Source organism: Pseudocercospora fijiensis, assembly GCF_000340215.1.
Source record: "Pseudocercospora fijiensis CIRAD86 unplaced genomic scaffold MYCFIscaffold_3, whole genome shotgun sequence".
In the NCBI taxonomy this organism is placed as follows: Eukaryota; Fungi; Ascomycota; class Dothideomycetes; order Mycosphaerellales; family Mycosphaerellaceae; genus Pseudocercospora; species Pseudocercospora fijiensis.
In genome coordinates, this window is record NW_006921534.1 from 334,514 (window position 1) to 361,316 (window position 26,803).

Sequence of the window (26,803 nt, forward strand, 5' to 3'; positions counted from 1 at the left end):
AAAATGGTTCCTCGCCGAGACAACCTCCGTGAGGAGGCATTCAAAGTCCTGCTCGAGGATGTCGACAACAGCCCATCGCTCTACAACACGAAGGCGGACCAAGAGAGCCGCATCGCAGCTCTTATCGCCAGAGAGGGCTTGCAAATCAAGAAGGCCAACGCCACAAATGCCATTACACCAACCGCCGGCGAGCTGAGAAGTCTTCTCATCGCATACATCAGCGGTAACGGCACCCCATATAAAGGTGTTGATGTCTTCAAAGCTGGCAGCCATGCGCTTAACAGTGGCCAGCTCTCGGCTCTGAGGAGCGTGCGGCCACAGACCAAGCTGCATGCCATCGAAGCGCAGAACAGGGGGATTTCCGCGCAAGAGGTCGAACAAAGCCCCTACTGCTATTGTCGGAAGAACAATGGGCAGGAACTCATCAAATGCAGCAACGAGAGCTGCGATCACCAATTCTACCACCTCGAGTGCGTCAACCTTGAGACGAAGCCGACCAGTGGAGAGGAGTGGTTTTGTCCCGACTGCACTCTGCCTGAAGACTCTTCAATCTCTGGCATCAGCGACGTCGACGGTGGCAAAGCCCGTGGAAAGAAGCGCAGCATCGACGAAGTGCCCGACCTCGAAGCCGACACAATTTCTGCCGAGCGTAACGCAAAGCGTGTCAAGTCCACAAGCGAAGGCGACGAGCAGAACTCTCGTGTCGTATCAGAAGTGGGCCAGGTGCAAGCCGAAGCTGGTCCGGCTGATACGAGAGATATGATTTCTCAAACAAAGCAAGATGCACAAACCTCGAACTTCGCTCGGTCTGATCAACGCTCTGCGATCCGGAATACACAGACCGGTGTCCTTCGAATAGTTTTCAGTCAAAAAGCTGATGGTGGTGTATCTGGATCGAAGCGCAAGAGGGACGATGGCTTAGAGTCAGATCAGCCTCGCGATGGGCGCGGACAAGGCAACCCAGCATCATCCAACGTAGAGCTTGTTGCGGGAGACGTAGAAGAACCACAGTCTAAGAGGTCGAAAACGTCTCAACAAGCGTCAGACTTGCACAACTTCGAGGCCGTCATTGAGCAAGAATCTGCAGGACAAGAGGCAGAGACTCTTCCCAGTACAGCCAACGCTGGAGAAAAAGTTCAGTCGCAACCAAGTCAAGCTGGAAGCTATCCGGACCGCCTGAGGGAGATAGAAAACCTGGCAGGCGATTGGCAGCGAATCCGCATCGATATCCAAAACCTCGCAGCGTTCTTTTTCGAAGGATTCGCTCTTGACAAGAGCTCTGTTCCTCCTCTCGCCGCCGATCCAAGCGCAGATCTCGAGCGGCTCTATCAGACCGTTTTTGGCGACTGGCGACATCACGTTCTAGTTCAAGAACCAACGTTCCTCCGCTGGACCCGAGTTCTGCAAGGTCTCATAGGCGCATCCTTGTATGAGAGGATTTTGTCGAAGCCTGTGCCGTGGCAAACTCCTCGGCAGTTGCTTGAGCAGCTCCGACCATGGCATCATAGTTATGACCGCTTGCTGAGGTTCTACACCGATGGCATTCCAGGAGGGTTTGCGTACGTGGTTTGGCAGGCCGGTATGAATGTTTTGGACGATGGGGACTTCGTGAAAGAGAAGATCGAGCCGCTCGCCCAGGATCTTGGCAAAGCTTTGCTCGGAGACATCAAATCTCATTTGCAGCAAGTGATTGGAAGGAAAACCTTGCGCATGCCAGAGAGTCCAGACTTCTGGCCGGAGTGCTTGGAGACGGCCACCGATCTCTGCAGGCTGGCGCTGCTCACGCGAGGACGTCTAGACGCCGCACCACATGATTACGAGTTCTACTGGGTTTTGCCGGGGGCCAAGTTGGTGCAGTATTGGTCACAGCATATCGGTGTCGGCACGACGGAAGAGGTGGTGATGTGCATCCTCCCAGGTATCAAATTCGTGGATAGAAATGGTGAGCTTTCCATGGCTGTAAAAGCACAGGTGGTCGGGAAATAGCCGGCATAAACTGCGACAGCGTAGCTTTGACTCTCTACTCCGGCAGATCGAGTTGGCTACGCTGTCGCAGTGCCGCAGACAGCCTTGACTCCCCACCACATCAGTGGGTTGAGTTGGCTAAGCATCTGGCACTGGGGAGAATGTAAATACATTGACAAATGATCACCCAGCTTCGATTCCTTGCTCCAGCAGGTCGAGTTGGCTGGGCGTTTTGTGTGTCATTGCTGCCCTTTCAGATCAGACGCGTCCTTGGAAGCGACACCGAAGTGATTGTCTTGAATCTCACGCCTCGTCCCTGTCTTTAGTGGATATAGCGTGCTGTCGCTCTGCCATTGCGGAAGCACTACGCATTTCGGTTCCATTTGCTGGCATTTCAGATTAGAAGCGTCCTGAGAAGCGTCACCGAAGTGATTGTCTTAAATCTCACATCTCGGCGGCTTTAACGTCTCATGGCGCATTCTCGCTCTGTCTCCATAGCAGCACCACGCCTTTCGGTTCCATTTGCTGGCATTTCGTATCGGACGCGTAGTTGGAAGCGATAATGCAATAGCCTTATTCCCTACATCCCATCCCTTTTTCAATCTCGCACATCGCATGATCGCTCTATCTCCATGGCAGCACCACGCCTGTCGGTTCTATTTGGTAGGCCGTTGGATCGGACGCGCAGTTGGAAGCGATACTAAGTTGATTACCTTATCCCTTCCATCTCATCCTGTTATCAATCTCGCATATCGCATAATCGCTCTATCTCCATGGCAGCACTACGCCTATCGGTTCTATTTGGTAGCCTGTTAGCGCAGGCGCGAAGGTAGAAGCAGTGCTTAGGTGAGTATCCTGTACTTTCCATCTTCTCCGGTTAAAAGCTTCACAAATCAAGCCCTCGCTCTGTCTCAATCGCGAAACCACGCAATCCGATTCTATTCGGTAGCCTGTTAGCGCCGGCGCGAAGGTAGAAGCAGTGCTTAGGTGAGTATCCTGTACTTTCCATCTTCTCCGGTTAAAAGCTTCACAAAGCAAACCCGCGCTCTGTTTTAATAGCGAAACCACGCACTTCAGCTCCGTTTGGTAGCCTGCTAGATCACACTCGTGTTGAGAGGCATTGGCAGGGAGGTGTCGCGTCGAGGAAGAGGTCGAAATGGAGTTGCAAGCTTCCTTCCCTCCCATTCCAGCTCGGCATCCGGGTCAACATTTCTCCGAAGGAGAGAAGGGAGAAATGGAACAGACAGGCGCAATCAACAGCATTATAAGACAGCTTGATCAATCAGATTGACCAGTTGCGAATTCTGGGTGACATATGGTCTGCAGTGTATTCTCTACTCATCTATCGTCCCGACTCATTCGGGTACAAGCTCCCCCATAGCCCTCCAAAAATCGCACCTCATCCCCCTTCCCCCTTCCCAAGTATAAGCATTAACAAGGCGGAAATCATTGAAAGTGCCTGGTCCACTACAAAAGTATACGCCCGGGATGTCCTCATACGGAGTTCTCCCGCTCCCACACGTCGTGTTCAGATCAATCTGAAAAGGTTCCGAAATCGTGTACGCCGGCCAATGACTAGCAGCATTCGTCGTAAAGTTTCCGGCAGCAGCAGTAAGATTTGCTAGAGAGGTGAGCTCGACTCCATTGGCGATTTCGTTGGAGATGGAAGGGTTTCCTGCGACGATGAAGTTGCCGAGTAGCTTCTGGAAAGCGTTGTTGAAGTCTGAGATGTAGTAGTATTCTCCTGGAGGTGGGAGGTAGGCGAGAGTGTCAAAGCCGTGTAGTGCTGGCGGGAGCGAGAATTGGTATTTGAATGCTTTGCCGCCTACCGCATTACCAGAGTATGCTTCAGCTAACCAGTAGGCTGGGCACACGAATGTGGTCTCTGCGTAGATGTTGTCGGCACGTTGCTGTTGGCCGGTGGCGACAGAGCTTTGATTTAGTGCTGTTGGCCCTCTGTCGCCGCTCGTTGCAAAAAGAGGTGCTTTGGGATCTGTCGAAACATTGGTGGTTGGATAGTAGTACAAGACCTTGGCGATGTCATTTTCATCGAAGAGAGGAAATGCCGTGTGAAGCCAAGCGACAAGATCATCCTCGGTGTGAATGATGGAAGGTGTGAAGAAGGTTCCTTCATTGGCATTGTTGCCGATCAAGGCGTTGACTCCATTCACTCTACTGCGTGCGAGCTGCCGACTTGGTAGGTCTTGAACCAGCGAGCCATCCGTGACGGGCAAGAAAGCCCAGGTCCCATAGGAGCCAGATTGAGAGATGGTGGCACTGGCATTAATTAGTGCTTCGGAGGATACGTCGAGCAGACATTCGAAAATTTGCTGAGTGCCGTTGGCCCCATACGGCTTCATGGTGTTGCAACCCACTGCAGATGCAAGAGCATAGTAAGACTGGGTCGGTACCCAATGGTTGTATCCGTACTGCATGGGCAGAAATGGACTCGCAGCGAAGGTCTGTCTGAAGAGCTGGGTTCCTTGCGAGCCGCCGTAAGCCATGCCTTGGAGCATGACAGATCCACCACCTGCAGATACGCCTCCAATAGTTACTTGAGTCGGATCACCGTTGAAAGCATGGATGTATTGCTGAACCCATTGGAGAGCGAGTTGCTGGTCTAGCAACCCGGCGTTGACAGCTCCTTTGCGGTAGACCTCATCTGAAGATAAAAAGCCGAATGCGCCCAGTCTATACTGAATAGTGACAGCCACGAAATTGTTACCATTCGTGTTGATCAACTCTGAAGGATCAGCAATACCACTGCCGCCACCGTAGCCTCCACCGTGAATCCAGACAAATACGGGCATTGGACTAGTCGCGTTGTTCGGAGTCCAGACATTCAAGAACAAGCAGTCTTCAGCAGCACCAGTCTGGTTCGTCGGCCTCATCGTGGCAGTTGCGGCCGAATTCTGGGGGCATATGGATGCATATTCTGAGGCATCCATGACTGCACTACGGTTGAGAACTGGAGCTCGTGGAGCCTGCCATCGCAGTTTGCCAGTTGGTGCTTCTGCGAATCGAATCCTGAACTTTCTTTAGTGACGCTTTTGGTAAATTACTATTTGACAAACCCTTTGTAGATGTTCAACCCTGAACTGCTATTTGATACGCCTCTGTAGATGGAATATCCGAGATCGATCTCGGTCGCAGAGGCATTGTTGCTCTGCCTGCCATACTCTTGTCTGGTCTGTAGAAAGTGATAATAGGGCCGTGAATCGTCTAGTGTAGGCTTCGCGGCCACGAAAGAAGCCTGTGTGAGGAGCGCGAAGAAAAGCATTGTGGGGCCGGATCGAGCCTGGAGAATATACTTGACCCGCCGTGTCAGTACATAGGCCGCTCTGACCTGCTATTAGTACTTCCATGTCATCGGCTGCCATTGCAAATCAGCCCGATCGCAAAGGAAGATCGTATGTGCAGTGGCGGACTGCATTACTCCTCAGACGGCTTACTGTCCTTTTCCGGAAGGTTGAGAATGCCAAGAACTAGAGAATCTTTACTGGGATTTTGCTGGTAGAACAGCAAATTCGTTCTCGTCTTGAGAAAGGTATGAGAAATCTGGATTATAACTATAAGATACTCAAGTGTTTTCAAACGAACCAGAAGGAGATCTTTACCCATGATCGAGTACGCATCCAATCCAGACAGTTTATATAGTGATCGACCAGCTAATCGGGAGGTAGAGCCGGCTGCTTACTGCTCTATAGCCGGGGATCGGATTGCCTCCACAACTTACAAGCGGTGAGTACCGCCGTATCTTTGACAGCGGAGGATCGTGCAGATTGTAGGCTGGCTTTGGCAGCGGAGGTCGTGCAGATCACGAAGCGAATCGAGCTGAGGGCCGATCTGTTCAGCTGGTGAGTCGAGCGGTGACAGCAGCGCAGAACAAGGTATACCCAGGCATACTATGCAGGAATAAGCCGAAAGATATGCAGGTGAGGTGAAGGTGAAAGGAAGAAAGGAGATGCCACATGAAGTGAGGTTTCTTGCGACCCTGCCCCTCGTCTGCCAAGCAGCGCTTCCCAGCAACAAGACAATGAAACTGACAACAACAACATACACATACCCGCACTCATGCGGTAACCAGACACATCCAGATCGACTTTGGCCATGGCGACGCCGTCACTCGACCAAGTGCCGCACCTGGTCAAAGTAACGGATCGCGACCAGGCCGAGTTTCTGAGGGAATCCGTGGCCGATCTGCTCGGACGTTCAATTAAAAGCTTCCCAGGCGCGCAGCCTGTGTCGTTTGCGCGGAAACATCTTCGAGAACTTGAAGAACGCGACTATTTCCTTGCCGAGAAGACGGACGGCATTCGTCTTCTACTGTACCTCACACAACTGCCCGATGGCCGCGAAGCACAGTACTTCATCGATCGCAAAAATGACTACTACCACGTCGAGCCAGGCTACCTTCACATCCCGATTCAGAACCCAGATCCACGCGCCCCGAAGCGCTATATCGTGGGCCAATTCAACAGGAATACCCTCCTCGACGGCGAGCTGGTTTCGCAGCACTTCAAAGACCGACCCTCGCGTTTGACCTACCTCATGTTTGACTGCCTCGCTTTCGAAGGCATCAGTGTCATGCATCTGAAATTTGACGACCGAATCGCGAAGATCCACAACAAGATTATACCTATGGTGGAAGACTTCCGCCGTGACTGGCCAGATGAGGCAGCCGTGCAGCCCTTTCAACTCAAGCTCAAGGCGCAGGAGTTGGCATATGGCATTCAGATCATGCTGAATGAAACAATACCGAAACTACCGCATGGGAATGATGGGTTGATCTTCACTTGCAAAGAGACCCCATACAAGCCTGGGACCGACGAACATATTCTGAAGTGGAAGCCGCCGCACGAGAATACTATCGATTTTGTGCTCCAGCTGGGATCATTTCCTATTCGCGAAGATGAGGACGGCCAGTACGAAGATTTCGATGCGATACCCGAGATTCAGTTACTCGTCAATCATGGTGGGGCCACTGGATACCGACAATTCGATCGCGACAGCGGCCAGCTGCACCTAACACCCACTGAGTGGGAAGCAATTAAGGGCATGGGCCAGCAGATCGATTGGCGGATTATCGAATGCTACAGGGAGAAAGAGACTGGACATTGGAGGCCAAAGATTGATGCCGATGGCACACCGCGATTCCGAGATGATAAAAAGGATGCTAACCACATTAGTGTTGTGGATAGCGTACTGGAGTCGATCGAGGACGCAGTCACGGAGCAAGAATTGACGACCCAGAGCAGGTATATGAGTATACGGAATGCGTGGAAAGAAAGGGCCAAGATTAGGGAGCAGCAGCAGCGTCAGCAGGAACAGCAGAAGCGGCAGCAGGCTGAGATGGAACAGAAGAGGAGACAACAAGAGGCCGCCAGACAGCAGGCTGAGGCTGAAGCGGATGATGGACCAGGATATGAGGATGATGATTAGCCAACGATGAATGGAGGCATGATTTGGATAACAGTGATACCCAGCGCTGACGTACGCGCGCGCTTTCTCCACAGGCAGTATAGAGTGTATGCGAGCCAGTTCTTACCAGCTTCATCGTGCCCAAGCTAGCAGTCCTGTCATCGTTTCGAATGCTTGTTGTCCGCAAGTGCTACTGGCCCATACTATACATCTATATCTACAGATCCCAATTCCCGGATGATTTGCCCTCAATCGAGCAGGACGATCATGAGGGCATATTCTCCAGCGCCGGAGGCTGTTCCGCCCTCTCAGCCTTCCGCGCCGCCTTCATCAACTCACTCTTCCTCTCCAAAACCAGTTCCCCAACCTTCCCAGGATCCCCAAATTTCACCTTCCCCTCCGTCAAAGCCTCATCACCCACCCGTCCCAACCTCTCCAACTCCCGATAAACATACGCCGTCACGCGCGCCAAATCCCGAAAATCCACATTCGGATCCGCTTTGAAAACATTCCTCCACACCGCCGTCGCCATGACCGCATCCCCTTTAATCAATCCCTCATCATACGCCAATTGCACACCCCTCCACTGCGTCCACAAATCCTTCAAATTCTTATTCCGAACCCCTCGTGCTGCCATGCCGTGCCACGTCGCCATACGATCTTCTGCCGCGTAGAAGAAATGATCGATGAGGTTTTGATGCCAGTCTTTTACGTATTTTTCGGGGAAACACCGCAGGCGTACGGTGAGGAGCCACATGTGGAGGTAGAGGACTTGGGCCCAGGAATTGAAGGTTACTTCTAGTCCCAATCCGCCTTTGGATTTGGGAGTGAGCCACCAGCCGGAACCTTCGCCGAGGTGGTCGCCGGCGGCGTTTTGAGGTGGTTTGCCTGGGGGTGTTTCTAGGGCTGAGGGGATGGTGTAGGAGCATTGGCGGGAGCATTCGAGGAAGAGGTCTTCGGTGCTGCCGTAGGCGATGTAGGGTTCTGTTGTGCTTCGTAAGGCAGAGGTTTTGCGGAGTGATGCGGCGATGTTCGTCATAGGGTTTTTGTCTTGGAGGCGATCGTAGTCTTTGGGTGTTGGAGGGCGACGATTTGGTTCATCTGGATTTCGTTCTGGTTGGGAGGAGATGGTGCGATGTTGTGATGCTCTTGATGTGAGTGTCTTTGCGATATTGCGTTGAAGAAGGCGAGGCTGCTGCTGTCGCATTGCCAGTAGGCATGATGTGCACACTGTTTTGGCTGACATCGTTGTTAAGTTGCAAGTTTCAACGCTGATGGAGTTGTTCAAGAAACATCTCAATCGCAAATCTATGATCGCATTACCCTGGTCAACTTCGCGGGAATGGCCACTGCAGCTCCGCATTAGACGGCCCGCTTCAAATATTGATTGTCAGCTTCTTCCAGACCTTCACCCCCCACAAAAGCCAGAGCCTTGGGGCAACGATTCAGCCTACTATCCTGGAGCTCCACGCAAACGGAGAAGCAAGCCAAGATTATTGTGTACTCAGCACATATCGTGAGTGCTGTGTCTTCCGGCTTCCAACTTAGCCCAGTTCTCGATGGCTGGACATAGTGCCGATTTGCCACAAGGCACTAACCTGCTTGCCTATCTCCAAGCTCTTACGCTGCAATGGCCGGCACCCCTGCTTGCACCGCGGGCAATGACAGCGAACTACACAACGCCATGTAGCTCGCTGGAAATCGATAGGCGAAAATACGAATACTTGAAGGCCATTGCTCACGTTCTCCGCCTCGACTGATTTCAATCTCTGCTCAAGCGTATGACTACATCATAATGCCTCACAGACTCTCCGACCCCGTAGCAATTGACACGTCGAAGCAGTATGGCGACTTCCGTGACCAGCTGTTCAAAGACGGCTACGCCGTAGTCAGGAATGCTGTCCCCGAAGAGAAATGCAAAGAATATATCGAGCGCATGACTCAATGGCTCGTAAGTTCTTCCACCAAATTCACTGACATCTGGCCGACTAAACTCTTCTCTACCATACGTAGGAAAAATTCCCTCTCGGCTTCGACCGCAATGATCCCAAAACATGGAACCCCCAACACCTCCCAGCTCATATGAAAGGAGGAATGTATCACGGCTACGCAGTTGGGCACGAGAAGTTCGTCTGGGACGCACGTATTGAGCCCGGTGTTTTAGCTGCCTTTGAGACGATCTGGGGTACTAACGAGCTGCTCGCCTCCTTCGATGGTATCAACTACACACTGCCTTTGCCAGAAGGCGATCGTAAGCCGTCCACACCTTGGCCACATGTCGACCAATCTCCACACCTGCTCGGACTGCAATGCATTCAAGGGATCATCAACTTTGCTCCCAACGGTCCCAATGATGGTGGACTTGTCGTCTTGAAAGGCTCTCAGGCACTGTGTGAACAGTACTTCAAATGCCACAGCAAAGACAAAAAGGAGAAATGGGGCCTGGTCCCAGATGACTGGCATGGCTTTGACCCAGAAGAGGTCCAATGGTTCAAAGACCGAGGTGCTGAAGAAGTTAAAGTCTGCGCCGCTCCAGGAGATCTTATCGTCTGGGACAGCAGGACTGTGCACTGGAATGTGCTCCCTCAGAGTGACCAAACCAGATCGGTCGTGTGTAAGTTTCATCTCTGCCCCTGCGAGGAGGCAAGATCTGACAGTTTTACTTCTTCTCAGACGCATGCTACACTCCAGCGGCCTTTGCTACTCCAGAGGAGCTCAAGCAAAAGGCCGAGATCTTTCACAACCGGACAAGAACCACTCACTGGCCACATCGTAACTTCTGGCACCAAGACAGGATCTTGCGGTTTGGTAAAGAGGATCCATATCATCGCGACAGGCCATTCGAAGAACCTGAGGAGACCGAACAGCTGTTGAAATTAGCTGGAGCCATGCCCTACTAGCAGAGGAAGCTGGCATGATGCTTGCGACTCATCTTTATCTGGAAAAAGTCGGCCTAAAGACGATTATTCCAGCGAAGCGGGAGGCCAAAAAACAGGCACCTGGAGCAACCGAGGAGCTTGCGACGAGTGTTGTAGAAGGTGTCTGTTTTGGCCTTACGCGAGCGCGAAATAACAATCAGACTCGTACTTAGAAGGAGCATATAGCACCTGCTTACAGGTGCGTGTCGCGACGGTTTAATTGGCAAAAAGGCTCCCTATACAAATCTCAGCGCGCGATCTGATTAGTAGAAATCAAAAAGAAAGGTTACGTACCGCTCTAACTTTACTACAACTATAATAGCAGCACTACTACTATCCCTATACGTCTCGTATACGTATACGCATACGTATACACGGAAGGTCGTCGAAAGTACGCCGAAAGCACGTACCGAAAGCACGTACCGAAAGCACGTACCGAAAGCACGTACCGAATACACGTGCCGAAGAGAAGATTACACTAAGAAGAGATAGTCAAAAAGAAGATCCTACAATGCGCTAACAGCATAATACGCCAATAGCACTAACAGTATAATACGCTAATAGTATAATGCGCTAATAGCACAATACGCTAATAGTATAATACGATAAAAAAAATAGCAATATACTATCCCTACCTGCCTATTCCGTATACTATAACCTATAGCGACCTTCTATAGCAAAACAAACTACTATCTATAGCGACCTTTTATAGTAAAAGCGCAATATAGGAAGAGCAAGGATATACAATAAAGGATATAGAGCAATACTTAAATGCTGAAACTAATATTCATGTAAGGACTATCTAGCTACAGAGGCGAGAAGTCCTGAAGACAGCAGATTGCAGCCTCAGGCATTATGCACGTAATAGACCCTAAGACCCTGAAAGCCCTAAAAGGTAGGTATATACTACCTACTTCAAGTTACCCCCTTATCGCGTGCATATAGCCAAACAAACAAACAAACAAAGGGGTACTAAACAATGTAGTTAAACGAGGCTATTTCTATCTCAATTAATACTTAGTAGTAGGCTAAGCGGCGCTCTCAATAGCGGCCTTATAATCGACTAGGTTTAACTGTTTAACGAAACGAGCATGTTTAAGCTTATTAAGCGGCTTAGTGAAGCTATTAGCAATCTGATTATAAGTGCTAATCTAGGTAACGGTAACAGTGCCGTCGGTGATCTTGTTACAGATATAGTGCACTCGAGCATCTATATACTTAGTGCGGCTATTAACGCTTATCGACTAAGTAATAGCGATAGCGGACTAATTGTCCTTATATAGTGTAATAGGCTTAATAGTGCCCTTGTAACTAATCTCACGACAGAGTAACCAAGGTCTAGCGGCCTAACTTGTATAGTAGTAGTCTACTAGCGAGTGTGAAGTAGAAGCCGCCTATCGAGCGGCGAGTAACTAGATCGTTAGCCTATAAGGCGTTATAGTATCTAGCAAGATTGAGCTTATCCTTGTTGCTTATGCCCTCGAAGCGCATACCGCGACTGAGCGTACTAACAAGATATTCAATAAGCTATAGAAGGGTATAATAGTGCTCTTTAGTCGGGTTAGCAATAAAGCGAGATAGTAGGCTAGTCGTGTAGCAGGCGTCCGGTCGAGTAATTATAGCAGGCTATAGGGCCTCGCTAATACCCTCTTAATACTTGGTCTTGAAAGCAGCGCTAGCTTTATAGCCTTTAGGTACGCGTTGAATAGCTGACTTAATATAGCGAGGAGCTATTAGAGTAGTCGGGGCTATACGGCCTTGCATGCTATACTTCTTAGCTAGGCGGTTCAAATAGGCGTCCTATACTATATAGATAGTGCGGTCTTAGCGATTGCGAATAATGCGTATACCGAGATAGTAGTAAAGGTCGCTAAGTTCTCGCATACTAAAACGGTCCTTTAGCAACTAAGCGACTGCCTGCAGGGTAGCTAAGGAGTGTGCGATAATAATCATATTATCTACGTAGATAATAATAATGGAGTTGCTAACGGTGTGTTTAAACACGCATACGTCGCTTAGTATAGGGATGAAGTTTAGACTCTTCAAGTACTTCCGAAGCTCTTTATACTACAGTATAGGCGATTGCTTAAGGCTATAAAGGGCCTTTAGCAATAGGCAAACTATGCCCTTGCCACTACGGTCTTCAAAGCCGTATAGCTGCTTAATGTAGATCTTGTGCTTATCGCTAATTATAGCGTTTAAGAACGCAGTAAGGATATCAAACTGCTAAGCCTCTAGGTCGTAGTAAGCAATCATAGCAAACAGGGCACGAAGTGTACTTAGTTTGGCGATAGCAGTATAGGTCTCATTATAGTCCTCGCCTTTAACCTAAGTGAAGCCCTTAACAACCTAACGGGCCTTAAATCGACTAAACGTACTATTAGCATCTCGCTTAATAGTGAACACCTATCTGCTACGGACGACCTTGCGGCTAGCAGGCACCTCCTGCTTAGCAACGTAGACCTAGGTAGCGTTGTCTATAAGCGACTTATACTTAGTCTTATAGGCCTCCTTCCATTATAGCTAATATAGCGACTCCTTAGCGGCCTTAAAGCTCTTTAGAATTGGAATGTTATTATTCGGGGTGTTGCCTTGTTCTACAATATAGCAGGCGGCTATAAAGCCCTTTATATAGGCTATTGGTATGTTAGCAAGGTTGCGGCGCTCTTTACGACTAGCACCGGTGTCGGCTAAATAGCTACGTAACAGGTCTCGAGTCGACTTATTGCTGCGAGTTAAGCGTATAGCACGCGGACCTATAGTATTAGGGCGTTCAAACTTAGGCAACTAGCCTAGTTCGCCCTTCTTGGCATTAGGGTTATATAGTAGCTGTTCGTTAGCTAAATAGAGGTCCTCTTTATTAGCGGCCGGCGGTTAAATATTAGGCATATCGTCCTTATTCGGTAGTAGGTTGACAACCTTATCTACTAAAGGAGCGGTAGCCTGCTCTGTAGGTTCTTCTTATTAAGGCGGAAGTTGCTGGACTACACTAGCAGCTTTAGTTGCCTTCGGAGCCTTATTCGTCGTCGTATTGAACAAGGTAGGCATAACTAACTTAATAGTTATAAACTCGCTCTTAGACGGGTCGTTAGAATTGGTATATAGTTTAACACCCTATAGCAATTGAAGGTCGCTATCTGACTTAATAAATTGGACATCCTTCGAGGCAATAACCTTATACTTATTAGGCAAATAGATTATATATTTGCCGGAGTCTACTAAGTCCTTAGCATAGCCAACTAGCTTACTAAGCTTGCCTCGAGGGTCAAACTTCTTACTACGAGCTACACTATAGTCGTAGATAATAGTCGTATAGCTATAGGCACGCAAGTACTAAATGCGTAGCTGCGTACGTAACTAGCCGAGCTCCTTAGCTACTACTATATAGGGGCTATCTCTATCGAGTGCCTAGCTTAGTGTAATATTAAGTACCTATATAGCGGCAGTAACAGCCTGCGGCTATAGAGCCTTTAGAAGGTTAGCCTATAACATCATCTTCCGAGCGGTCGTGCATACGATATAGTTGCTAACTTTAGCAAGGCTATTCTGCGTAGAAGAATAGGGAGCCGTAACCTGTAGTATAATGCTATTATCGCGGGCCTAGGATAGGAGTTAATTGCTACTATATTCACCCCCTCTATCGAGGCGGTAAATAGGAATTGAGTAGCCGGTTTAAGTGCGAATGTAAACCCGATAGTCCTTAATTGCTACTGTAGCGCCTGTCTTTAGGCTGCTAGTATATTCGTAGCGATATGCTAACTTAGCGCACGTAAAGAGCGTAAAGTAACGCTCCTTACAAAGGCTAGGGTTAGTGATACAGACTACGTCAATATAGATAATATAGTAGATCGTAGATAGCCGTATTCGTAGTAGCCGGCTGTATTCCTTATAGGCTATAGCTAAGCGGCAGGCAATGCAGTTATAGAAGGTCTGCTTCTTGTCGCTAGTGATAATAATGTAGCCTTCAGCCTCTAGGCGTAGAAGCTTAGTATAGTGAATATGGCTAAGCCGTAGGTGCTATTCGTTTATAGTGCCTATTGGCACCCCCTTCTTCGACAGAAGCGCAACAACCTAGCTATTAGGACTAGACGTCGGGGTGTGTAGGAACGGAAGGCTATCCTTACGGTAAGTTTAAGCGACAGTGACCTTATTGCCCTTAGCATCGTATATAAACAAGACTCGCTTATCGTTATAGTAGAAGCAGCCCTTGTCGGCAAGCTTCTTAGTAGACAGAAGGTTAGCTGCCAGACCTAGAACATACAGTGTATTAGATAGCTTTATGTTGCTTATACTACGCTTATTGATAACCTTAGTCTAAGCTATACTAACTATCGTAGCGTACTTTGTGTTGCTACTAAACCGGACAGGGACGTAACAGCCTTCGTATTCAATAAGCAATGAAGGGTTATTAACTATATGTATGCTAGTACCTAAGTCGACAACCCAATCCGTAGTACGAGTGCCAGCCGTAAGAGCCGTAGAAACTAGGTCGCTTACAGTAACCGTAGCTGTAAAGGCGTAATTGTAGCTTAGGTCTAATAACACCCCCGGGGTAGCATTAGCCGTATACAGCCCCTAAGCACTATTCTAACTAGATAGCGGTTGCTGCTGTTGCTAAGCAGTTAGTCTACGCTACTGCTATTACTGCTACTGTTGCTATATCCCCTTCTTTTTAGCCTTCTCGCGCTCTCGGCGGAGTCGGTCTTCTTCCTTCAAATAAGGGTACTTAGTATAGCAGCGATTAGATAGGTAAGTGCCCTCGTAATAGGCGCACTTCGGACGGGGCTAACCATTCTAGTTGTTTCTACCGCGGCCTCGACTAGCAGAATTGCCGCGGCCTCTACGGTTGTTGCCTCGATTATTGCCTCGAGGCGCGTTGTTGTTGTTGCTAGCAGGTACTAGTTGCTATTGGCTATAGTATCTATTGTACTAGGCCTAATTGACTTAAGCAACGTTCTTATTAAGCAACGCGCTAATAATGTTGTCTAGTGTATTACTGTCAACTGCGAAGTTAGTAGCACGCATATGCTCTCGCCGCATCTAAGCGAATGCCTTATAGAATAGGCTAATTAGTATAATAAAGAAGTAGACAGCCTGATAGTCGCTAATAGCCAACTTAGTAGTACTTAGCGTACCCAACTTCTTCTTATAGTTATTGCAGAACTTCTCGAGGTCCTTTCCCTCGTACCGGAGGGTGATATATTCCTAGAATTGCATGAATTTAGTAGACCCACCGTTACTAGTATATTTCTTTTTAAGAAAGTCCTACACCTCCTTCGAAGTAGACAGACTAAGTAGCGATTGTTAAATATCGCTAACACAGTTAGCGAATATCTAGGTACGTGCTAACTAATCTTTAGCGTCCCATTTATCTTAGCGGTCTTCAAACTCCTTAGAAGACTTACTAGAGGCCTTAGAAAGGGGTCGCTAGCGGGTGCCTTATACATAGCGCTAGACCGATATACCTTTAAGGGCGCCTTTAGCGGCGTACGACTATAATAGGTAATTCTCCTTGTTCTTTAGCTTTGGAATATTGCTAATATAGGTGCTAGCGACAGCGCTAGTTAAAGATAGTGCTATTGCGAACAGCGATAGCGATAGTAAAGACGAGATACAAACCGTGTATTAGGTATAGCGGACAGCCGAATAGCGTAGCCGCATAGGCGACGCGTCGTTAAATACTAGCGTAGCCGGACAGGCGACGCGGTGTTTGCTAGAAATCGAGGTGTTTGCTAGCTAATATAGTAGCGGCGGCGGCGACAACGACGTATTAGCGGCGGCGCGATTTTTGATAACAATACTAGCTACGCAGTAGTCGATAGAGTGACTATTAGAATCGTATAGAATGCGTGTTAGAAACGCAAGGGGCTTATAACCACTTGAATGCTAAAACTAATATTTATATAAGGACTATCTAGCTACAGAGGCGAGAAGTCCTGAAGACAGCAGATTGCAGCCTCAGGCATCATGCACGTAATAGACCCTAAGACCCTAAAAGCCCTGAAAGGTAGGTACACACCACCCACTTTAAGTGCAATAAAGGACTTAGTAAAAAAAAAAGAAGAATACTAAAGGGCAAAAAACTATAGACGGGCAATACCCGGAGTTACTCTTGCGGATACGATATAGACCTCGAGCTTATTAACCCTTTAAGATACGTTACAAATTAACTAAGTAAATATAACTACTAGACTTCGACCTTATACGCTTCCGAAGAAACGCCGCTATAGAAAACCTATCCCGGAGAACTGATTTCTTTAGGGTTAGACAATAGGTAGTTACCTCTACTAGTTTATTAGGCTGCTAGCTGCCTTAGAAAAGGCCGAAGCCTAAATCCCTTAGGTTCCCTACGTAACTTAATAACTAGGCGTAAAGGATTACTATAACTCCTATACCTAGTTGCAGCTAGGCGTCGCTTCGTTATCGGTCGATTCTTATTAGTTAAAGGTTGTAAATTGTAGTGCTATTATATACCCTTATTGCTGCTGCCTACGGTAATAGCTTAGTTAGAAGGAGAAGGTAGAGAGGTAAGCTTTAAATAGCATAGTTAAGTGTTTAATTCCCTATATAGAAGCCTATTATCGATATTAAGATAGTGTCGACAGTATATACTAAACTAGTACCTAAACTAGTCCTAAATTCGCACCTAAACTCGTACCTAAACTCGCACCCTCCGAAGCCGCTAAGTTAAATCGATTAAGCGCATTTCTAGCAAAACTACGCTAGTAAAAGTAATTAATACGATAACGACGGCTGCCTTAGGCTCCGAGAATAGCTTCCTTTTAGCTAGGAGACTAACGTTAGCAAGATACGGATACTAAAGCGGTAGGCATAGGGGGTTTAGGAGGCGTGCCGACTATCCCCTCTGCCCTAAGCGATAAGGCTAGTAAAAGAAGGGTACTAAAGTAGAGGGCAAGTTGAGACCGAGCCTTAGCGAGTGTTCAATTTGTCCGGAACGCTAACGTCGGAGGAATAAGGGTATTAAAGTAGAGGGCAAGTTGAGACCGAGCCTTAGCGAGTGTTTAACTTGTCTAGAACGCTAACGTCGGACGAATAAGGGTATTAAAGTAGAGGGCAAGTTGAGACCGAGCCTTAGCGAGTATTTAACTTGTCCGGAACGCTAACGTCGGACGAATAAGGGTATTAAAGTAGAGGGCAAGTTAAGACCGAGCCTTAGCGAGTGTTTAACTTGTCCGGAACGCTAACGCTAGCAAAAGTAATACAGATATCGACAGCGCTTATAAAGACACGACAAGGTATATAGTTAATTAGTAAGCGGGTAGGTATAGTACTTTACTAGAGTCCGTACATTTATATATAAGAAGCCGCGCCCTACTTCTATTCCTAAATTGGCATAGTACGAGGTTCTAGAAACAAACAGATAGCTAGAGCTTCTTCCTCTCCTTCTTATACTCCTTCTTATACGCTTCGACATTTATCGCCCTCGTCGCGATACTACGTACTACTAAATCGGCTAACACTCGATTGCTCTCTATTAAATCGCCCTATACGACGCCCTATACGAGCTACAATCGTATCGTATTAAGACCGTCGTACCCTCGAGTATATTGCTTAAGCCGCCTCCGTAGGCCGATCGTACTAGCTACGCGCTTTACGGACATTCTAGCCGCGACCGGAAGCTATACATTCGAGGCTATCGCTAGCTTAAATAGACTATATATAAGCAGTCGAAGCTGCTCGCTAGTAAGAACTTCGTCGGTCGCAACCTCCGACGTATACTCGATATTATACTTAAGAAGCTAGAAGTACGCTTAAACGCTAAACTAGCAGAATTAAAAGAGCAGATCTAAACAGTTAACCTTAGCGACGAGCAGGTATATAACTAGCTTATTTCCGCTCTTACCGACACTTATACTCGCCTTAATTAGGTTTAGAGTATACGTATAATAATACGCACTCGTTCTATAGTAGCAACTAGCGGCGGACTCCCTAGTAGTAGTAGCGGTAGGCCTCCGAAGAAAAACGTTCTAGTAGACTATATTAATATAGAGGAGGATAGTAATAGTAAGGTTAATAACGATTATAAGGGCGAGATAGATACCTGTACTAATTGCGGTTATTAGAAGAAGCGGCGATGCTTTATAAAAGGCAATAGGAAGCTAAAGACCTATTCGAAATACCGAGCATAGACTACTATAAGCAAGAACAAGGATAAGAGAAAGCTAGATACTAAGTAAGAGATACCTTTAAAGCGTAGAGGAAGTCGGATCGGTAGTAGTCGGCTATTATTAACGCCTGCTCTCTCTAACCCTCCGATTAGTATTTAGTCGACGCCGACTCCGCCTTTAAGTATTAATCGGAGCTTAGCCCTAAGCCCTATACCTCCCGATCGCAATATTACGGTCGCTCCTCGTATCGGCAATCTATAGTAGTAGTCTTCTATACTACCTCCGCCTCGACCTTCGTAATTACTATCTTCGTCTTAGCGAATAGAATCTTCTATAGATGCCGCCGGTCGCCGCCGATATAGCTAGTATAGCAGTAATAACCTAGATAGGGCTACTATACGAACTACCTAGTACGATATCTCGCGGTCCTATCGTTAGCGTCGTCGTACTAGAGACGAGGATATATTATAAATACTAAGCATTAGCGACATACTCGCTAGGTATACTAAACGCGTATAGAAGCTATCGTAATACGGCGACAACCCTAGTAGCGACAACTTTAGTAGTAACAACTTCGGTAGTGATTTTAATTTGCCTAAGACCTTCGGTAGTAATACTAGCGATCCTAACCTAGATTAGCGACTAGATAACCGGTTATAGTTCTAATACGAGATCTGCGATGTTCCGCGTATAATTGCGCGTATTACGGCTCCTTACGCATCTACCTACTAGTATTGTACCTATGCAAATTTCGACCGAGAAACGTAGATAAAGTAGTATTAGTTAGGTATCTACGAGGCAGAACGAGTACTATTCTTCGATAAGTATAACGATAAGATAGAATATAAATACAATTGTCGACTATGCCGCCTATTACTAGATAGCCGTACTACTAGACGTCGCGGTTAGGGTTATAGTACTCGGCTTATACGTACTCGTTCGGAAGAAGATAAGACATACGATAACTACTTCCTAAATAGTAAAGATCCTAAGCTTATATTCGATCGAGACAACCTCTATATGCCCGCTTTATACGATATCGATATAAAGTTAGTTAAGGAGTTCTTCGGCAAGCTTAATAATAAGAAGATAGAGTACTACTAGAATAAGTATATATAGAGAGGCTGCAAAGAGCGCTAGTTTAATATAGAGTTAGATACGAATCCGGAATCCGAAACCTTTAAGGTCTGTAAGCGTTACCGTACTTCGAGGGATTATAACAAGCTAAGAGGCTTACCTAATCTTATGTCTCGCGGTAACTATATAGACCCTAGAGCGTAGCCTATTAATGTAGATACTAGTAAGCCTTTACTAACGTTGTTAGGTATAGAGGAGATACTTATTGCCTATATCTATATATACGTAGAGATGCGTCTCGTTAAGGGTATATAGTAGCGTTATAAGAATAACGTCGTTAACTTTCTTCGGGATGTTAGCAAGGTCTAGAAGGAGCTGCCTCTCGTACCTAAATACCTCGAAACTGTCCTTCTTCGACTTGCTAACGGCGACGATACGACTAATCGTATCTTCGTTACGGACTTTACTATACGACGATAGGTAGTAAAGGCGTAGCTCGATTACTTAGTCTGTAACAATCTAGAATATACTAGTATTACTATTAGTAAAGAGCGCCTATCGCAACTACCCGACAGCTAAGAGGGTAAGTTAGTTATATATAGACTAAACGCTCTTAAGGAATACGACGAAGATAAACTGCCCCCGCTACTATAGAGCGAGCTTAACTAAGATTAGTAAGACAATGCGAGTACCCGTTTAAATCCGGAAGTAGGCACTTAGCCCGATAGTCGCCTAGGTACGTAGCAAGAGCAGGACAGCCTTACTAACTATCCTTTCGAGGTGGCGCTACTATAGGCTTATATTCCTAAAGGTGCCCGTACTACTATCTCTAATATCCTAGAGGAATAGGAGTAGTAGCGACAAGCATAGGCCGATCGTGCGAATAATAATCTTACCGCTATATAGATAGACGCGTCGTCCGAAGCACCTCCGCCGTAGCAATACTAGCTTACACTGCCTAACTTCGATCCAATTCCCCTTAACGAATTTAATAATACTTAGAAGCTCTATGCTCGTGCATTTCTAACGCTTATACTATAGGGTATTAGCGACTACGTAGACCCTCGACTACGTAAGGTTTCCTACGACGATTGGATTAAACATGTAATTAAGTAGGATAATAGTACTAGCCCTATCTAACACTGTTTTGCGAGTTATTCTCGATTCCGTTATGTAGCTCTTAATACTCTTCTAAGGAAGCAGACTCGCAAGAAGGCCGATTATATTATATAGTAGAACCCGGATTTCAAGGAAATTACCCTTAATAACCTCCGCAACGCTATTAATAGCGATAATAAAGAAGCTAAGCGATTGCTGTCTACTATCGTACGCTACGGGAATACGCTACGAGGCATACGCGCGTATTAGATTGCGAAGACGGCTAAGTTAGAGAACTATATTAAGGCTATTAGCTGCCTATACCTCTTCCTTACCTTTAGTGCTATAGACTTATACTAGGCCTACTAGCAAAAGCATATGCCGACAATACTAATAGGTACTAAGTACGAGCGTGTTAAGACTGCCCGTAAGAATCTAAGGCAAAATCCTACTATCGCTATATACTACTTTTATCGGCGTTATTAATTTATTATAGAATTAATACGAAAGAAGTTTAGTATTGTAGACTACTAGAATCGCTATAAGTTCTAGGCTCGTAGCAGCTCCTATAACTACGGATTAGTACAGCCAAAGCCTCGCGAAGGCCTGCCTCTCCCTTAGTCGTTTACGGAAGACGATCGCAGTGCCCTTACTCGATTTTAGTCTAAGTATATTACTGCGAGGAATCTAGACCCTACGCGTACTAGACTAGTTACTAGCGAGCCTGCAGTACTCTAGATAAAGACGTCTAAGGTCGATAGTAGTTAGTACTAACTAATGCTTAACGTTAACCGAGTATAGCGTTATATATACGGCTATAAGTATTGTTAGCGCAAGAACAAAGACACTAGCTAGATTATATACCGTTTCTATTTCCCTCGCGATACTTACGATAAAGGCATCGTTACGAAAGGCCTTAACCCCCGACATTAGATATACGATAGACCTCGTAATAATACCCGTATAAATAGGTACAATCGCACTATCTAAACCGCCTAGCTTAGTAACAATAACATCGCTATTTACACCGATAAGGGTACTATAGTAGACTACCTTAGCAAATACTATACTAAGTAAGAGAAGCGTAGTAAGTTATTCTTAGAGATTAGTAGGAAGGTCGTACCTAAGATTAATATAGTAGGTACTCGGCTAATAGTGTCCTTTTTCGCAAAGATACTTAATAAGCTTATCGGAGAGCGGGATATCTCTATATAAGAAGAGATACACCTACTCTTAAACCTTCCGCTAGTATAGGGTTCTCGATTGGTCTAGAAGTTCGACTACCGCAAGCCTAAAGACTAAGCTAAGGCTAAGCGTTTCGATAAGGAGGTAGGCGAGCTTGTTACTTAGGGCAAGTCGCCGTTACTAAAGTATATCGAGCGCTATAGTATCGAGGAGTCGAAATTTGCTAAGTCTAATCTAGTTAGTCGGCCTAATCTAATATTGTTTGAATTTCTAACTAAGTAGGACTTCCGCACTTATAAGAAGCGCCTACGCGCTAAGCCGAGAGTTATTAGTTAGTATCTAAAGTATAGTAGTATACCTAACGGCGAAGATAGAACCTACTAGGATTAGTACTAGACTAAGATCGCCTTACACTATCCCTTTAATAGCGCGTACCCGTTACTTAAGAATAGCTATATCTTTGCAGATAATACTAGCGATGCTAACAATCCTCCTACGATATATATAATATAGTCTAGTGCCTATAATTAGTGTAAGACAAACTATACCTATCTAGACGACTACATAGGCGTAAGCCTACTAGACCCGATAGTAGCTTTGTTCGAAGAGGAATATTATAACGAAGAATTAGAGCGAGCAGATAAGGCCTTGCTCGCCGCTATATTGCCTACGCGTCGCCTAGGTAAGTAGCTCGAGGATCTTAACGACCTTAGCAACCGATAGATTAACCGTAAGTATAACTAGAAGTCTTACATTAGGCGATACAGTCTTAGAGCGTCCGATATTAAGGACTTTTAGAAGAACCTCCGTAGTATAGAGCGAGCCTAGCGTATTAGAGTTCCTACGGATCTCGCTTAGCGTATTGCTAGCTTAGCTCCTGCTTAGAAGCTGCTGTTTGACTACATTGTCGGTTACTAGAACGACTAGCTTACTTACCTAACAGATCGCTAGTTCTTACTTAATATCGATAGCAAAGCGGGGGTTAGGAAGTTATTTGTTATCGATACGTTGTCGTCCGAAATCGAGCGTATTATAGATTAGTTTAATTAGACTAACTAGCGGGAATATAGTAGTGCTGCCCTTACGGTCCTAATTCCAATTATTCGCCTAGCTCTAACTAGATCCGCTACTAACGGTATTAAGGGTCGCACGATACACTCCTTCTTTCGACTTCTATTAACGTTAAAGGAGTATATCCCCCTCGAGGGATAGGTACTTAATTAGTTCCGATCCGCGGTTAACAATATAGTATATATTATTATTAATAAGAAGTCTATAATCGACTTAATACTACTCTTTTGGATTAATTAGCGCCTACGACAAGTTAGTACTCTTAATAAAGCTAGAGATAATATACCGTTTAGCGGCCGAAGTATTGTTATTATAGGCGACTTTTACTAGTTGCTACCTATTAGCGGTCGACCTCTGTTTTCTAGGCTTAAAGATCTTTATATACCCGAGGATATCGCCGGATACACTTTGTATTAGCTGTTTAATTAGACTATTCAACTTAATATTATTTAGCGATAGTAGGGTATAGATGCCTTATCTTATACATTCCGTAAGGCTCTCGAGGGCCTTCGCAATATTCTAGGGAGTATTACGATCGTATATTAGGATACGTTAGTTACGCGTCTTAAAGCTAATCTTTCGCCTATAGAGCAAGACTTATTTAAAGATACTCTCCGTCTCTACCTATATAAGAAGTAGGTAAACGCTTTTAACTAGAACGCTATACGCGATAATAATACTCCGATCTTTGTTACTACTACCGAACACTCTAGCAGTTTATATATAGCCTAGGCATCGTACGATATTAGTAGCAATCTTTACCTACGGTTACCTCTATATATTGGCGCCCGTATTATAGTAACCTAGAACCTATAGGTAGAGGGAGGTATTGTTAACGGCAGTATAGGCACTATTCGTAACATTGTCTAGGAGGACAATAGTAACGATTATAATAAGATTGTCTAGTATCTTCCTACTGTTCTACTCGTCTAGCTCGATCGATATAATAGTCCGATATTAAACGCGCAGTACGACCTAGACAACTAGTATAATCTTCTAGCTAGTATTATACTAATAGTTCCCGTTCGTCGCGAATAGCTCTACAATTAGCGATAGGATATACGTTGTATGCGAACACAATTTCTAGCTACTATTATATACGCCGTTACTGTCTATAAGTCCTAGGGTATAACTCTAGACAAGGTTGTTCTAGATATATCTAAGAAGGACTTTACCCCTAGCCTATCTTATATTGCTGTCTCTAGAGTACGGAATATCTATAACCTAATGTTTAATAAGCTATTTAACTTCTATAAACGCTTTAAGTAAGGCAAGGCTTAGCGGTTAGTAATCGCTCGATACGCTAACTATATACGTCGCCGCCCTTAGCGCTTACTCCCTCCTAATAACCTTCTCTCGTCGGAAGCCCCGAATCCGGCCTAGCAGCCTTCGCGTAACAATGTTTCTAATCGTAAGGAAGTATAGAAGAAGCGCTAAGATTAGCTAGTTCGGTAGTAGGCCGTATAGTAAGAGCAGCGTCGATAGTAAGAGATAGCGCGCCTAAGAATAGATCTATAGGCTGTCGCTTGTACTAAGTAGATATAGAAGATTCTTTATTAGAATCTATAGCTTCCCTTTAACCTTAATCGTCTAGCCCGTAACTTTACGTATATACCGCTAGAGCTATACGATTATCGCTAGCCCTTACGAGATAGAAGTACTAATATACTATTAGTTATAGGATTAGTAGAGGCCTTTAAGTAGCAATTTCCTTAGTAGGCCCCTCTATATATCTCTTAAGGTTAACAAGGTTAATAAAGTTAATAGCTACCTAGAAATAGCGGCTACCTAGCATATAGTCTTCCTATAATATAGCTAGCCCTAACTTATCCGCTAGCTATAGACTTCTTTTAGCGAGTCGCGGTAAATCGGAAGCAAGTCGAGTAGGTACGAATACTACGGCAATAAGGCTAGCAGCAATCGAGTTAGCTAAGGCCGGTCGCTCCTCGAGACTATATCTCTCGCTATATATATAATTTAATGCAACTAGGCGACATTCTTAATATTGCTTAATTTGCCCGTCGCTTTCTTAATTAGTATCTGTAGTACTAGCTCGATTATAAGTTCGAATATAGACTAGCTTTAGTACTAGGTATTACCTTATACTTCCGCCGTAGTATTAAAGTCTTTATACGCGTAGAAGATCGTAATATATAGGAGGAAATAGCATATAAGGCGATAACTACCTAATAGGCTACTACGTACGACAATCCGTAGGATATAATAGGCACCTAGGAAGTAATTATATTATAGGAAATAGATATAGCGGCTATATAGGATAGTAAGTAAGAGGCAACTTAGTAGGAGCACTATAGTAACGAGGTTAATATAAGTAGGACTTAAATGGCTTAAGTATATTCTATTAAATAATAGCTACTATAGGGCTATAAGCGATCGCTAGTATAAGCGTGTCGCTTATATTAGCAATCCGTGCTTGTAGCGACTATGTGCCGTAGCTACTGCCAATTGATAGGTTGTATATATACTAATAGTTTCTATAGATTAACGTATACTTATAAACAAGCCCTTTTAGCTTAAGTTGCGTAGAGGGTACTAACAGCTTACGTAGATTGTTATTTCGCGCTCGCCCGCTTCGCTAGACTTATTAGCACTCGCAGGGCTATAAGTATATCCTTGTCATGAGAATAGACGATAGCCAATTGTCAATTCCCAACGACGGAGGTCTAAGCAAGGCGGCGTGGCAGGAAATTTTGATCGAGCTTTATCGGGCGAGGAGATCTGGCAAAGGAGTCTTCTTTAGGCACATGGCAGCAGAGGCCGTCGCAGTAGCCCTGACTGCCGTCGCATTCCTTTTCCGAGCGCATCTTGGAGGGCGTGATATTTTTGCCTGTGAAGAGAAAGGACGATTGTTGGCAAGCCAAGCAACCAAGTTCCGGAAAAATTCTGGCCTTAGGCATGAAACATGGTCATAGCTCCAAATTAAAGTTTGCGAACCTCACTTCTCAACTTGCTTCGACCGACAAACCTATTCCTTTCCCTCAACATCGACTTTCTTTCATCGGCGCATCAACAATCTCGGCCGTCGACAACAGCGCCTCTGCACATATCTTGTCAGCTCGCAGAGGCAGAGAGCGGCTTCTTCAGGTCAAAAGCCAATGGTGTCGGCGCGATCGAGGTCTCCCGGCCAGAGGAAGTGCGGTGGCCCCCAGGCAAAACTCATAGTCAGACAAGCAATCGCGTATTTCTGGCATGACGACATGGGCAGAATGCGAGCAGTGCTCATGTGCTCAGGGGGGGGGGGCTCACGTTGTGTAATTCATTGGTTCTCTCCTACCCTTCCGGCTAACATATAGAACTCTCCTTATGCATATTTCTATGTATCTCCTCTTTCTTTTTGCCCCATTAGTCGGTCGGCGCTGGCGGGCGACTGGAGGAGGCCAAAACGTTTGATGAGACCGCCATGGTCGAGTTGCGCGATCTGTCGTTCGAAAAAGCGACCCCCACCAATGCAGTACCGTTTATCTTCAAGTCGTACAAGAGATAGTTGACTGCCAGCAAGACGGATCTTTGCTGCGCATGTGAAACTGGAGTCCGCTTAGATCCAGGACTAGTTCTAGGCAACGCGCTACGACAGGCACCAAGTATCCATCACATAATGCTTGTCGCACACGAAGCAACCGCGAAGTTTGGAATGGAAGCCCAGGTTTCGACACGAGCAGCGTGAATGTGAAAACCTTAGGTTGGCCAACCATTGCCACGTGCTAAGCTAAGCTACATCAACGTCAGAAACCCGCCCACCGTCAATCAGAACAGAACATCCTATGTAAGCCGCCTTCACTGGCGCAATGGTTAAGGCGTCTGGTAATAAGTCAAAAAGAAAAATCTGCTGACTGCTGATTCACACAAGTGATGACGAAAGAGGATTTCTGCTTCCGTCCCAATTGGGGCGTTTCGTTTTGCTGTTTCCAAGCTTCATCT

At 46.0% G+C, this 26,803-nt stretch overlaps 7 protein-coding genes across 7 annotated transcripts; 4 read left to right on the forward strand and 3 right to left on the reverse strand.

Annotated features, from left to right (window-relative positions):
* Positions 1–3: 3 nt before the first annotated feature.
* Positions 4–2,846, forward strand: MYCFIDRAFT_172852 (uncharacterized protein; the record flags this gene model as incomplete). Its single annotated transcript, XM_007926232.1, has 9 exons — positions 4–1,971; positions 2,006–2,037; positions 2,069–2,128; positions 2,157–2,199; positions 2,223–2,283; positions 2,328–2,341; positions 2,369–2,480; positions 2,537–2,769; positions 2,817–2,846. The coding sequence occupies 9 exons, from the start codon at positions 4–6 to the stop codon at positions 2,844–2,846; spliced, it is 2,553 nt and encodes an 850-aa protein (XP_007924423.1).
* Positions 2,847–3,271: 425 nt separating this feature from the next.
* MYCFIDRAFT_214499 (uncharacterized protein) lies at positions 3,272–5,578 on the reverse strand. The gene has a single exon (XM_007926233.1). The coding sequence runs from the start codon at positions 4,911–4,913 to the stop codon at positions 3,321–3,323; it is 1,593 nt and encodes a 530-aa protein (XP_007924424.1). The 5' UTR covers positions 4,914–5,578; the 3' UTR covers positions 3,272–3,320.
* Positions 4,786–5,578, reverse strand: MYCFIDRAFT_182166 (uncharacterized protein). Its single transcript, XM_007926234.1, has one exon. It carries the CDS (start codon positions 5,243–5,245, stop codon positions 5,027–5,029), a length of 219 nt encoding a protein of 72 aa, XP_007924425.1. The 5' UTR covers positions 5,246–5,578; the 3' UTR covers positions 4,786–5,026.
* Positions 5,579–6,037: 459 nt separating this feature from the next.
* Positions 6,038–7,532, forward strand: MYCFIDRAFT_210703 (uncharacterized protein). Its single transcript, XM_007926235.1, has one exon. It carries the CDS (start codon positions 6,076–6,078, stop codon positions 7,405–7,407), a length of 1,332 nt encoding a protein of 443 aa, XP_007924426.1. The 5' UTR covers positions 6,038–6,075; the 3' UTR covers positions 7,408–7,532.
* Positions 7,533–7,780: 248 nt separating this feature from the next.
* MYCFIDRAFT_22763 (uncharacterized protein) lies at positions 7,781–8,371 on the reverse strand (the record flags this gene model as incomplete). Its single annotated transcript, XM_007925998.1, has 1 exon — positions 7,781–8,371. A coding segment is annotated over one exon (591 nt), but the record flags the coding sequence as incomplete, so codon positions are not given.
* A 437-nt stretch (positions 8,372–8,808) lies between these two features.
* MYCFIDRAFT_88962 (uncharacterized protein) lies at positions 8,809–10,604 on the forward strand. The gene is made up of 3 exons (XM_007926236.1): positions 8,809–9,337; positions 9,400–10,000; positions 10,060–10,604. The coding sequence occupies exons 1-3, from the start codon at positions 9,182–9,184 to the stop codon at positions 10,284–10,286; spliced, it is 984 nt and encodes a 327-aa protein (XP_007924427.1). The 5' UTR covers positions 8,809–9,181; the 3' UTR covers positions 10,287–10,604.
* A 14,899-nt stretch (positions 10,605–25,503) lies between these two features.
* MYCFIDRAFT_172860 (uncharacterized protein) lies at positions 25,504–26,140 on the forward strand (the record flags this gene model as incomplete). The annotated part of the gene is made up of 4 exons (XM_007926237.1): positions 25,504–25,714; positions 25,743–25,906; positions 25,941–26,018; positions 26,048–26,140. 4 exons carry the CDS (start codon positions 25,504–25,506, stop codon positions 26,138–26,140), a joined length of 546 nt encoding a protein of 181 aa, XP_007924428.1.
* Between the last annotated feature and the right edge of the window lie 663 nt (positions 26,141–26,803).